Here is a 10,825-nt window from a genome sequence, read left to right as displayed (position 1 = left end):
AATGTCCTTCATGTTTGACTGTGCATGTTCCCGATCTAGAGGGAACAGGTGTCGTTGAAGGACACTACTGGCTGTGTGGATATCGAGTATACTTATCCTTACCAAAGAACTGGACAGGACTATGTGCTTTAGTCCAACTACATGGAGGGGCCATCATCTTGCCCGATCGAACAATGGACAGTCAACACCGAACAAGAAGAGACCTATTCAATTTCCTGAGAGAAAGCCCAGTGCCAAAGAACCATCACATATGGACAGTTGCTGAGAAACTTGTGGCTGCTTTCAGCCCAGCACTGGGTGTAGAATCACTGATGCATGACGTGGAAATCACCAGATATGAGCTAGCCTCATTTATCAATACAACGAAAATCATGATGGAAGGAATCAGAGAGGAACTTCGAGGAATACGGCTTACCGCACTCCAGAACAGAGTGGTCCTGGACCAACTCACCGCAGCACGCGGAGGTGTTTGTGCTATGATTGGAGAGACTTGTTGCACGTACATTCCAGACAATGACGCGGATGGACATCTTATCGAACAAGGAATACATAACATCACCATGTTATCCACAATGATCACAAAAGAAGAAGTGAATTCAGAATCTTCCATTTGGGACTGGTTCAATAATATTTTCCCAAATCTACATAACATATTGATGTTGGCAACCTGCATTCTCTTGCCCATTTTGTTATTGTTATGTTTTTGGCCATGTGTCATGCAGGCTATTAAGAGAGCTACAACATCTGCTCCTCAACAACAGATGGTTGTTTATTCAGTTAGTGCTGAACGTATCTATGAAAATGAATAGAATGTCTATGTTTAATAGTCTCTATAAGCAGTGTTGTCCGTAACAAAAAAGATGGATAATGGTTTTTCAATTAGCTTGCATACTCGAGTATTACTTAACACACCACACGCATATACACTCACCTAAAGGATTATTAGGAACACCTGTTCAATTTCTCATTAATGCAATTATCTAATCAACCAATCACATGGCAGTTGCTTCAATGCATTTAGGGGTGTGGTCCTGGTCAAGACAATCTCCTGAACTCCAAACTGAATGTCAGAATGGGAAAGAAAGGTGATTTAAGCAATTTTGAGCGTGGCATGGTTGTTGGTGCCAGACGGGCCGGTCTGAGTATTTCACAATCTGCTCAGTTACTGGGATTTTCACGCACAACCATTTCTAGGGTTTACAAAGAATGGTGTGAAAAGGGAAAAACATCCAGTATGCGGCAGTCCTGTGGGCGAAAATGCCTTGTTGATGCTAGAGGTCAGAGGAGAATGGGCCGACTGATTCAAGCTGATAGAAGAGCAACTTTGACTGAAATAACCACTCGTTACAACCGAGGTATGCAGCAAAGCATTTGTGAAGCCACAACACGCACAACCTTGAGGCAGATGGGCTACAACAGCAGAAGACCCCACCGGGTACCACTCATCTCCACTACAAATAGGAAAAAGAGGCTACAATTTGCACGAGCTCACCAAAATTGGACAGTTGAAGACTGGAAAAATGTTGCCTGGTCTGATGAGTCTCGATTTCTGTTGAGACATTCAAATGGTAGAGTCAGAATTTGGCGTAAACAGAATGAGAACATGGATCCATCATGCCTTGTTACCACTGTGCAGGCTGTGGTGGTGGTGTAATGGTGTGGGGGATGTTTTCTTGGCACACTTTAGGCCCCTTAGTGCCAATTGGGCATCGTTTAAATGCCACGGCGTCTACCTGAGCATTGTTTCTGACCATGTCCATCCCTTTATGACCACCATGTACCCATCCTCTAATGGCTACTTCCAGCAGGATAATGCACCATGTCACAAAGCTCGAATCATTTCAAATTGGTTTCTTGAACATGACAATGAGTTCACTGTACTAGAATGGCCCCCACAGTCACCAGATCTCAACCCGATAGAACATCTTTGGGATGTGGTGGAACGGGAGCTTCGTGCCCTGGATGTGCATCCCACAAATCTCCATCAACTGCAAGATGCTATCCTATCAATATGGGCCAACATTTCTAAAGAATGCTTTCAGCCACCTTGTTGAATCAATGCCACGTAGAATTAAGGCAGTTCTGAAGGCGAAAGGGGGTCAAACACCGTATTAGTATGGTGTTCCTAATAATCCTTTAGGTGAGTGTATATACTTTGTATATATACTTACACTTTCTTATTACATTTTTGCTGACATTTGCCTCACTTTTTAGTATCTATTCCTCATCAGAAATTAATCATGTGTGGGACTCTTATTGAGCCCCAAAGGGGGGAATATATTGTGTAATTTCTGAGCACATATAACACAAACAGGATATATTTTACATGTATTGAGCACTGTTATTCACCACAGTTATAAATGCACTTGATAAAATACCTAAAAAGTATTAAGAAGTATTCATAGGAACATTAGGATATAGATGGGTTGATCTGAAATCACATTTAATAAGTATGATTACATACAAGTAGGTTTATGATAATGATTTGATTATTTGAAGATGAATTGATGATTTAATGATACAATCTGTACTTGTAACCAATGATTGTTCATATAAATGCACTTAATGTCACTTTAAGCATGTTTAAAGCACATTTGAGCACAATGTAACAAGGTAAAATCCAGTGATGTTTTTAGAGGCCTAAAGTTTGAAGCATGTTGTGCTCTCTCTGAAACCTGGGGATTTTCCACTGTTTAAAAGTAACCATGATTACAGGTGTGTTTGGTGGTCTCGTATGGAGACCGTGGCTTGTTTGGTGGTCTCGTGTGGTAACCATTGTATGCAAATTATTTTAAAAATGATGTAATAGCCAGCGTACCACCATTAGATACGTACCCTTTTTGCCTGGGACTTATTGGTGGCAGACAATTAACAATTGGATAATAAAAATAAGAGATAACAGGAAAGTACCTGATCGGTTTTAGAAGAGACCACCTTTCAGAAGTTTTACTATAATTGTAGACTGGAAAACACTTGGTTTTTAGATGACTTGGAACATCTCACTTTGTTTGGCTCGAGCAAATAAAGTTAACTCCTTGACACCCGGACCTTCTTTGTCTGAGAGATTTTTTGAACTACAAGACTGATATTTTTCCACAACAGAACCCTGTTTTGACTGTTATTTTCCTTTGCATTTTGTAAGCCTGCGTGTACCTGCCATTTTTCCACCTGAGGTAAAATTGAATTGACTTTACCACAGCCTATGATGAGTGACACTAATTTACGATATTTAATGCCATACTTTTTAATTCCTCAGACGTGTAAAGCTCAAAAGGCTGATGTCAGAAATGATGTAACGTTAGGACATAAATTGTAATCTGTTCTGAGAGCAGATTTATGCAGCCCGCGCTATCGTTGTTTGCAGCCTGTGTAGTGCTAGAATGCTAGTTCCCATTACATTTTAAACAATGTACATCATATAACACGGATTTGTTGTATTTGCTTTGTTTGCGTGATATTTCTGGTTCGTGTAGTGCTAATTATAAATGAAAAGCCTTTGAGGGTTCTCAGCGTAACGTTACCAGAGAGTGATTGACAGCACGACGTGATAATTTCCCACCACTTATAACAATGTATTAAAATATGGGTGCATTACTAAAAAGCACAAATCTCAGCACATGACAAAATTTCTCCAGGATTTAAAACCGACTCGGACTCCAGGGGGGTTAAATGATGGATCTGCACATAGATGCAGCATCTTTGCCTTCATTATGCAGACTACACATCACAGATTGTTCATAAGAGTATATAGTATATACTGTACTTGTCAACTAATAATTCTGTTATTGTGAGGTGATGCATTTTTGAATTGTTTGACATTAAATTGACAGCATGTAGAAGACTCATTTGTGCTGTAAACTATGATGCTGGACATATCAAATAACTGTATTTGTGTTCTTCTGTTACAGGTGTGGACTGAAACCACTGGAGCACGAGACAGGGGTGGACAAAGAGCCCTTAACGCAGTCTGGCACAAAACATCAGACTGTCAGCAGTTTAAGCGTTCAAAATATTTTTTGTTCAGTTGAGTTTAAAGTACCCTTTCTAATCTGAAATCTATCAAACTATTTTTAATGAATTTAACATTTAAGACTGTTTTTAAGGTTGAGTTAAATATTTTGTGTTAAGGATCAGAAAATTATAATAAATTTGATATTGAACATCCATGTGTTTTTCATTTTCAGAATGCACCTATTATGTTTATGATGTACAGGCAAATATAAAGTAGTAGATTATTCATTTTTAAGACTAACATCTAAGAAAGCAACATCCAAATGCTGCAGTTATCATTTAATCAGTAAAAATAGCATTGTATTTGGTAGAGCATAAGAATGGAAAAGGTCAATTACAATTTAGCAATAACAAAGATTGTACTGTCCAGGTAGGAAACCTCAAAAAACATAATCTAGAACCACTCAAGTATACACTATTCAGGGCTCCTCCATTAAACCATTGGTTTAATCCACATGGGTTTTATAAGGTGGGACCAATATGGGGCTTATGCATGTTGCCCACTTGGGTCCCACATGGTCCCCACTCAGATTCTACGTAGGATTCATATGGGCTAATTCACATAGGGCCGACATGGAACCCGTGGACAAATCCACTTTTGGCCCATGCCTCAAGCCCATATGGGGCCTACATTGGCCCCACAAAAAAATGTTGGCTGGGAAGTTCATGCTTGTTACATTACAATCATTGCGCAACATTATTGCGTCTCCTTATAGTCAATCAATTTTTGTAATATGGAAACGAAAATCACATGGGCTACTGATAAGAGACATGCATAGACTAAAAGGCCCCTGTAAGTCGCTTTGGATAAAAGTATCTGCTAAATGCGTAAATGTAAAATCTATTACTTTTAGTCATTCGTTTCCCCTGTGGTGGAATGAACTGCCAGCCTCCACCCGAACTGCAGCATCCTTCACAACTTTCAAAAAACAACTCAAAATACCTGTTCCGCGTTTATTTGACTAACCAATAACTGTCCATGTCTTGTGTCTAATAAAAAAAATATATATATTGTTCATTCTCCCCCTTGCTTACTCTAGCTTTAATCCTCCTAGCATGGCCTTGTAAACTAACGGTACTGTTTAGCGTGCTGACGAAATGTTATATGCAGGGGTTCACATAAGTTTTTCTATCTGGTTCTCAAGAGAGCACCTGGAGATTTGGTTTGGTGCTCACATTGCACATAGTGTGACAAATTATATTTACCTATTAAAAATAAAAGTAAAAAAGTAGTTACTTTTTAATGAACAATAAACAAAATAATAAAGTGGGATAATACTGTTTATATTACTTTAAAGTACACTTAAAATACAACCCGAATTCCGGAAAAGTTGGGACGTTTTTTAAATTTGAATAAAATGAAAACTAAAGGAATTTCAAATCACATGAGCCAATATTTTATTCACAACAGAACATAGATAACATAGCAAATGTTTAAACTGAGAAATTTTACACTTTTATCCACTAAACTAGCACATTTAAAATGTAATGCCTGCTACAGGTCTCAAAAAAGTTGGGACGAGGGCATGTTTACCATGGTGTAGCATCTCCTTTTCTTTTCAAAACAGTTTTAAGACGTCTGGGCATTGAGGCTATGAGTTGCTGGAGTTTTGGTGTTGGAATTTGGACCCATTCTTGCCTTATATAGGTTTCCAGCTGCTGAAGAGTTCGTGGTCGTCTTTGACGTATTTTTCGTTTAATGATGCGCCAAATGTTCTCTATATGTGAAAGATCTGGACTGCAGGCAGGCCAATTCAGTACCCGGACTCTTCTACGACGAAGCCATGCTGTTGTAATAGCTACAGTATGTGTTTTGCATTGTCCTGCTGAAGTATACAAGGCCTTCCCTAAAACAGACGTCGTTTGGAGGGAAGCATATGTTGCTCTAAAACCTTTATATACCTTTCAGCATTCACAGAGCCTTCCAAAACATGCAAGCTGCCCATACCGTATGCACTTATGCACCCCATACCATCAGAGATGTTGGCTTTTGAACTGAACGCTGATAACACGCTGGAAGGTCTCCCTCCTCTTTAGCCCGGAGGACACGGCGTCCGTGATTTCCAACAAGAATGTCAAATTTGGACTCGTGTGACCATAGAACACTATTCCACTTTGAAATAGTCCATTTTAAATGAGCCTTGGCCCACAGGACACGACGGCGCTTCTGGACCATGTTCACATATGGCTTCCTTTTTGCATGATAGAGCTTTAGTTGGCATCTGCTGATGGCACGGCGGATTGTGTTTACCGACAGTGGTTTTTGGAAGTATTCCTGGGCCCATTTAGTAATGTCGTTGACATAATCATGCCGATGAGTGATGCAGTGTCGTCTGAGGGCCCGAAGACCACGGGCATCCAATTAAGGTCTCCGGCCTTGTCCCTTACGCACAGAGATTTCTCCAGTTTCTCTGAATCTTTTGATGATGTTATGCACTGTAGATGATGAGATTTGCAAAGCCTTTGCAATTTGACGTTGAGGAACACTGTTTTTAAAGTATTCCACAATCTTTTTACGTAGTCTATCACAGATTGGAGAGCTTCTGTCCATCTTTACTTCTGAGAGACTCTGCTTCTCTAAGACATCCCTTTTATAGCTAATCATGTTACAGAACTGATATCAATTAACTTAATTAGTCACTAGATGTTCTCCCAGCTGAATCTTTTCAAATCTGCTTGCTTTTTTAGCCATTTGTTGCCTCCGTCCCAACTTTTTTGAGACCTGTAGCAGGCATTAAATTTTAAATGAGCTAGTTTAGTGGATAAAAGTGTAAAATTTCTCAGTTTAAACATTTGCTATGTTATCTATGTTCTGTTGTGAATAAAATATTGGCTCATGTGATTTGAAATTCCTTTAGTTTTCATTTTATTCAAATTTAAAAAACGTCCCAACTTTTCCGGAATTCGGGTTGTACAACGATAATGTATTTCTTCTTGTTTTTCTTTTCACATTAGTAAATATTAATTTTCAACACCAATTTTGAAACCTAAAACGGTGACCAATTTAATTTAAATAAACGAATATTCGTTTTTTATTAGCTCAAATATTCGAATATGAAATTATTGAAAAATGCCCATATCCCTAAAGTTTATTTAATTGTGTTTGTTATTGTATTAATTGCTAAACTGATCCATTTTTGTTAACACATAAGTTAAAAGATTAGTAGAGAGGTGGGTGCCAATTTATTTTCTTTTGTTCTTGTTTTCTCCTGTTAGTAAGGAAGGTAGGGTATTTTGCTGTATTTTGGTTCTTTTTTATTGTGTTAGTCTAGTTAGTTACTTTCCCTACTAGGTAGAGTGTCTTTTGTGTATTATTTTGGCTTAACCCCCCTCTTGAAGCTTGAAACCCTTCAATAATTTTGTTAATAAAATAACTATTTTGCTTCCTTTGACATTTTAGTTTTTTTCAGATCTTTTTTTTAATTGAGTGATCTTAAGTCTTGCAGCTGACACACACACACAACACCATTTTTATTCTGTCACGTGCCTCGTTTTGAACCCTAGATTTATGGCGGTCCTAACAGGTACAGTGCCAGTGTCTGCATGGGAGAGGTGGCAGCAACGCAGAAGAAGGTAATGTCATGCGATCTTCTGAAAAGTATTAATTGTGTTAAGTTATATTTTTTATGTTAAATAACCTCAAGTTAAAAGCCTTAAATATAAAGAGGCATTTAGTTGCTAGTTTAAATAAAATCTTAATTTAAGATTTCAACATGTATTTATTACTTGGCGGTGTGTTTATTGCTTTAACTAACAGTGGCAAACAGAAAGTATGCAATTATTTTCTGTTAATAATTGTTTACACATAGGCGCATGTCAGACTTACACTAACGTTAACAGCCAGTCGGGGGCGCTTGATAGCGCTTCACTAAACTCACGGAGGTGGAGCTAGACTAAATCAAGTTCCGTCCGTTTTGCGCTGCAGACGCAGACGTCACGTTTAGCAGGCGCAGACGTCACGTTCATGCAGAGGAATGAGTGAAGTGGCAGACGCAGACGTCACGTTCAGCAGACGCAGACGTCACGTTCAGTGAGACGAGTGTGTGCTGCAGTCATTTTTTAGGACCGTATGGAACGCCATACTTTTTAGGACCATTTGGAACGCCATACACAGAGGCTGCGCGTGCCGCGTGCTTCTCTATTAACGAAGGCAGAACCAACAAAGGCGGAGCTACTCCGTTTTTCACCCAGGTCCCGTTTAACACCGGGAACAAACGACATATCAGTAGATTTGGCAGCATTCAGTACAAACGGAAATCCAGTAGGCCTATTACATTTAGTCGGTCTAAAACAGTGATTGTGATTCAAAAGGTTTCAACCATGTCAGTACGCAAATGAGCGTTCTAAACTTGTTTACAGAGCGCATTTTTAATTTTGGTCGCGCATGCGCACCACTTATGTGCATCCCTGGTTATAATGCCCGTGGATATATCGCTATGGATAAAAGCGTATGCCAAATGAATAAATGTAAAATACAAGTGTGCCCTCTAGTGGACACTTATGACTACAGGTACAAGACTTCAGATACAATGAGCACACAAAAAGTTTGGAGTAAAACAAACTTAAAATATTAAACATCGCTAACAAAGCTAATATAAAAAGGTGTTTACATGTTGATTCAATTTGTCCCAGTTTTTATCATAGGCCTACTGAATGCACAAACATCTTCAGAGGTCATGGTCTATCTTATATGGGAAACTTGTACAAAAATGTGTTGATAACAGCATTACCCCAACCCCCTCTGGCACATTAAACATCTGATGACAAATACCTAATTACAGACACAGACTAATTTGAGGAGAAGGAGAAGAGAAACCCTTTCATAAAACACCATATTCTAGGAAAATAACAATTTACATAGATTTCATAATGGACACACAGCAACTTAAGTTTCACTTCTAACACTTTACGTTTTAAAAATATTTTATTGACCAACCAAAAATTTCACACATCTTAATATATAACAGTATATTTCAAAATACAACATCTTAAATAAGAAGTGGTCTAACATAAGGATCTGGAAAAAAATATGCTGACATGGAAATGTAATCACTGTGTGTAGGCATAATTAAGTGTCAAGTACTGTGTCAACAATTTCTCAGGGTTTGGGTGATTTGATATAATTACATTCAGTTTTATCAGAGTGGTTTTGATATTTAACAGGCAAAGTCACCCAGCATTTTATTGAGATCAGTGTGGAATCGCACCAATGACCCTATATTGTCAATGCACGGTATCTATGCAACCTAAACTCCTATTAGGCCTCTTTTTCTCGATCCAGAAGAGCTGATCTGATGCCAAGTTTCTGAAGCTCCTCTACTAGGTCTCCACTCTGGTGCATTTGAAGAAGAATGTCACAGCCCCCAACAAACTCCCCATTGAAGAAGACCTGTGGAATTGTCGGCCAGTTGGAGAAAGTTTTAATACCTGTCAAAGGAGAGAACATGTAATGTTTTTATATTGTGTATGGCAACACACAGAACTAATTCTTCTGTCTTTTCAGCATTGCTTAATCTTTGGCATCAGCTGAAAACTGCTAATGTTATAACCTCAGTCAGCTGAGGGTAAACACCCCTTTCCTCCTGTACAGGCATGATAAAAGCAATCAGAGCTTACAAGGCTTATACTGCCGTTAACCCACGTTTAGCTTTGGTCATCCAGATCCAGTAACTACCATTATATATAGCCAAGTTTTTAAACGTGAATGACAAAATTTAAGTTTTAAACCACCACGGAAATCCAACACGAAAAGTGACCACCACTGACCTTGTCTGAGATCCTGATCCTCCAACACATTGTAAGCAGCATAAATTCCGACCCCGTGCATTCTGAGGATCTGAACCACAGCGTTGCTAAAACCGCACATAGGCTGTGCGGGGGTGCCTTTCATAAACACCACCACTTTGTCCCTTTTCACCATCTCCTCTAAGTTCTTCTGGACCGCTGAGGAGCACATGAGTCGGGCCCAGCCAGAATTTAGCACAGCATTACTTTGAACTGCTCCGTAATACCATGTTCTCGATCGAAGACACCGAACTGTAGATCTAACAATGCTATTCATCGTACAGACTTAAAGGGTTTAAATTTAGAGACGTATAAATAAACTTGCCACTTCTCTTTACGAACGCCACCGTGCCTCGCCGTAGTAAGCCAGTAGCCGTAAGCCCGCCCTCTACAGTATAAACAGTCAAAGACTCCTGTTTTTCGTGACCTCTGTAATTGGTTTAAAACTGCGTCATTTATAAACACACTGCTTTATCATTATGATCTTTGAAAGGTCAATTTTAGTACAAATGTAAAAGGTATATTTACAATAAAAACGTATCGTGTTACTTGTATGACGTAAATACTGGGGGCGTTTGCATCCGGTTCGATATGTGCAATGCGCATTTTCTTCCGGTGTGTAATGTTACGTTGTTTTTTTATTTAATCTGAAGAATACAATCACAATAAGGCAGTGCGAAATCAAATTGAATTTTTTAAGAAAGAGCACATACAACATAAAAGACGATGTATAAATAGAAGAAAAATCAAACAAAAATATTAAACAGTAGGGTCTTCCGAAATATATATTTTTTACAAATAAATTAAATAAACTACTTCCACTTGTCGATTTCAACAAACTTAAAAATTTACAGTATATCTAAATTTAGTTTTAAACTACAACACAACGGCTTTGTCTTAAATACTATTCTTGTTATGGGGAAATTTCACATTCACAAGTGTAGTGCCTTATCAAAAATTGAACCTGTACACCATTTATAATACCAAAAAAAATCATCAGATCAACTCTATTTTTAAGCCACTCGTACAA

At 38.5% G+C, this 10,825-nt stretch overlaps 1 protein-coding gene across 2 annotated transcripts; it reads right to left on the bottom strand.

Moving 5' to 3' along the window:
- Positions 1-8,899: 8,899 nt before the first annotated feature.
- Positions 8,900-10,366, bottom strand: LOC130565611 (glutaredoxin-related protein 5, mitochondrial). 2 transcript variants are annotated; one of them, XM_057352495.1, is made up of 3 exons: positions 10,121-10,366; positions 9,778-9,954; positions 8,900-9,438 (listed from the first exon to the last, which is right to left on the bottom strand). In XM_057352495.1, exons 2-3 carry the CDS (start codon positions 9,929-9,931, stop codon positions 9,269-9,271), a joined length of 324 nt encoding a protein of 107 aa, XP_057208478.1. In that variant the 5' UTR covers positions 9,932-9,954; positions 10,121-10,366; the 3' UTR covers positions 8,900-9,268. The 2 variants fall into 2 exon arrangements, with proteins under 2 accessions (XP_057208478.1, XP_057208477.1); XM_057352494.1 differs by having other exon boundaries at positions 9,778-10,366.
- Positions 10,367-10,825: the final 459 nt, after the last annotated feature.

This window comes from Triplophysa rosa, linkage group LG15 (assembly GCF_024868665.1).
Source record: "Triplophysa rosa linkage group LG15, Trosa_1v2, whole genome shotgun sequence".
Classification (NCBI taxonomy): Eukaryota; Metazoa; Chordata; class Actinopteri; order Cypriniformes; family Nemacheilidae; genus Triplophysa; species Triplophysa rosa.
This window is presented reverse-complemented; position numbering and strand designations above follow the sequence as displayed.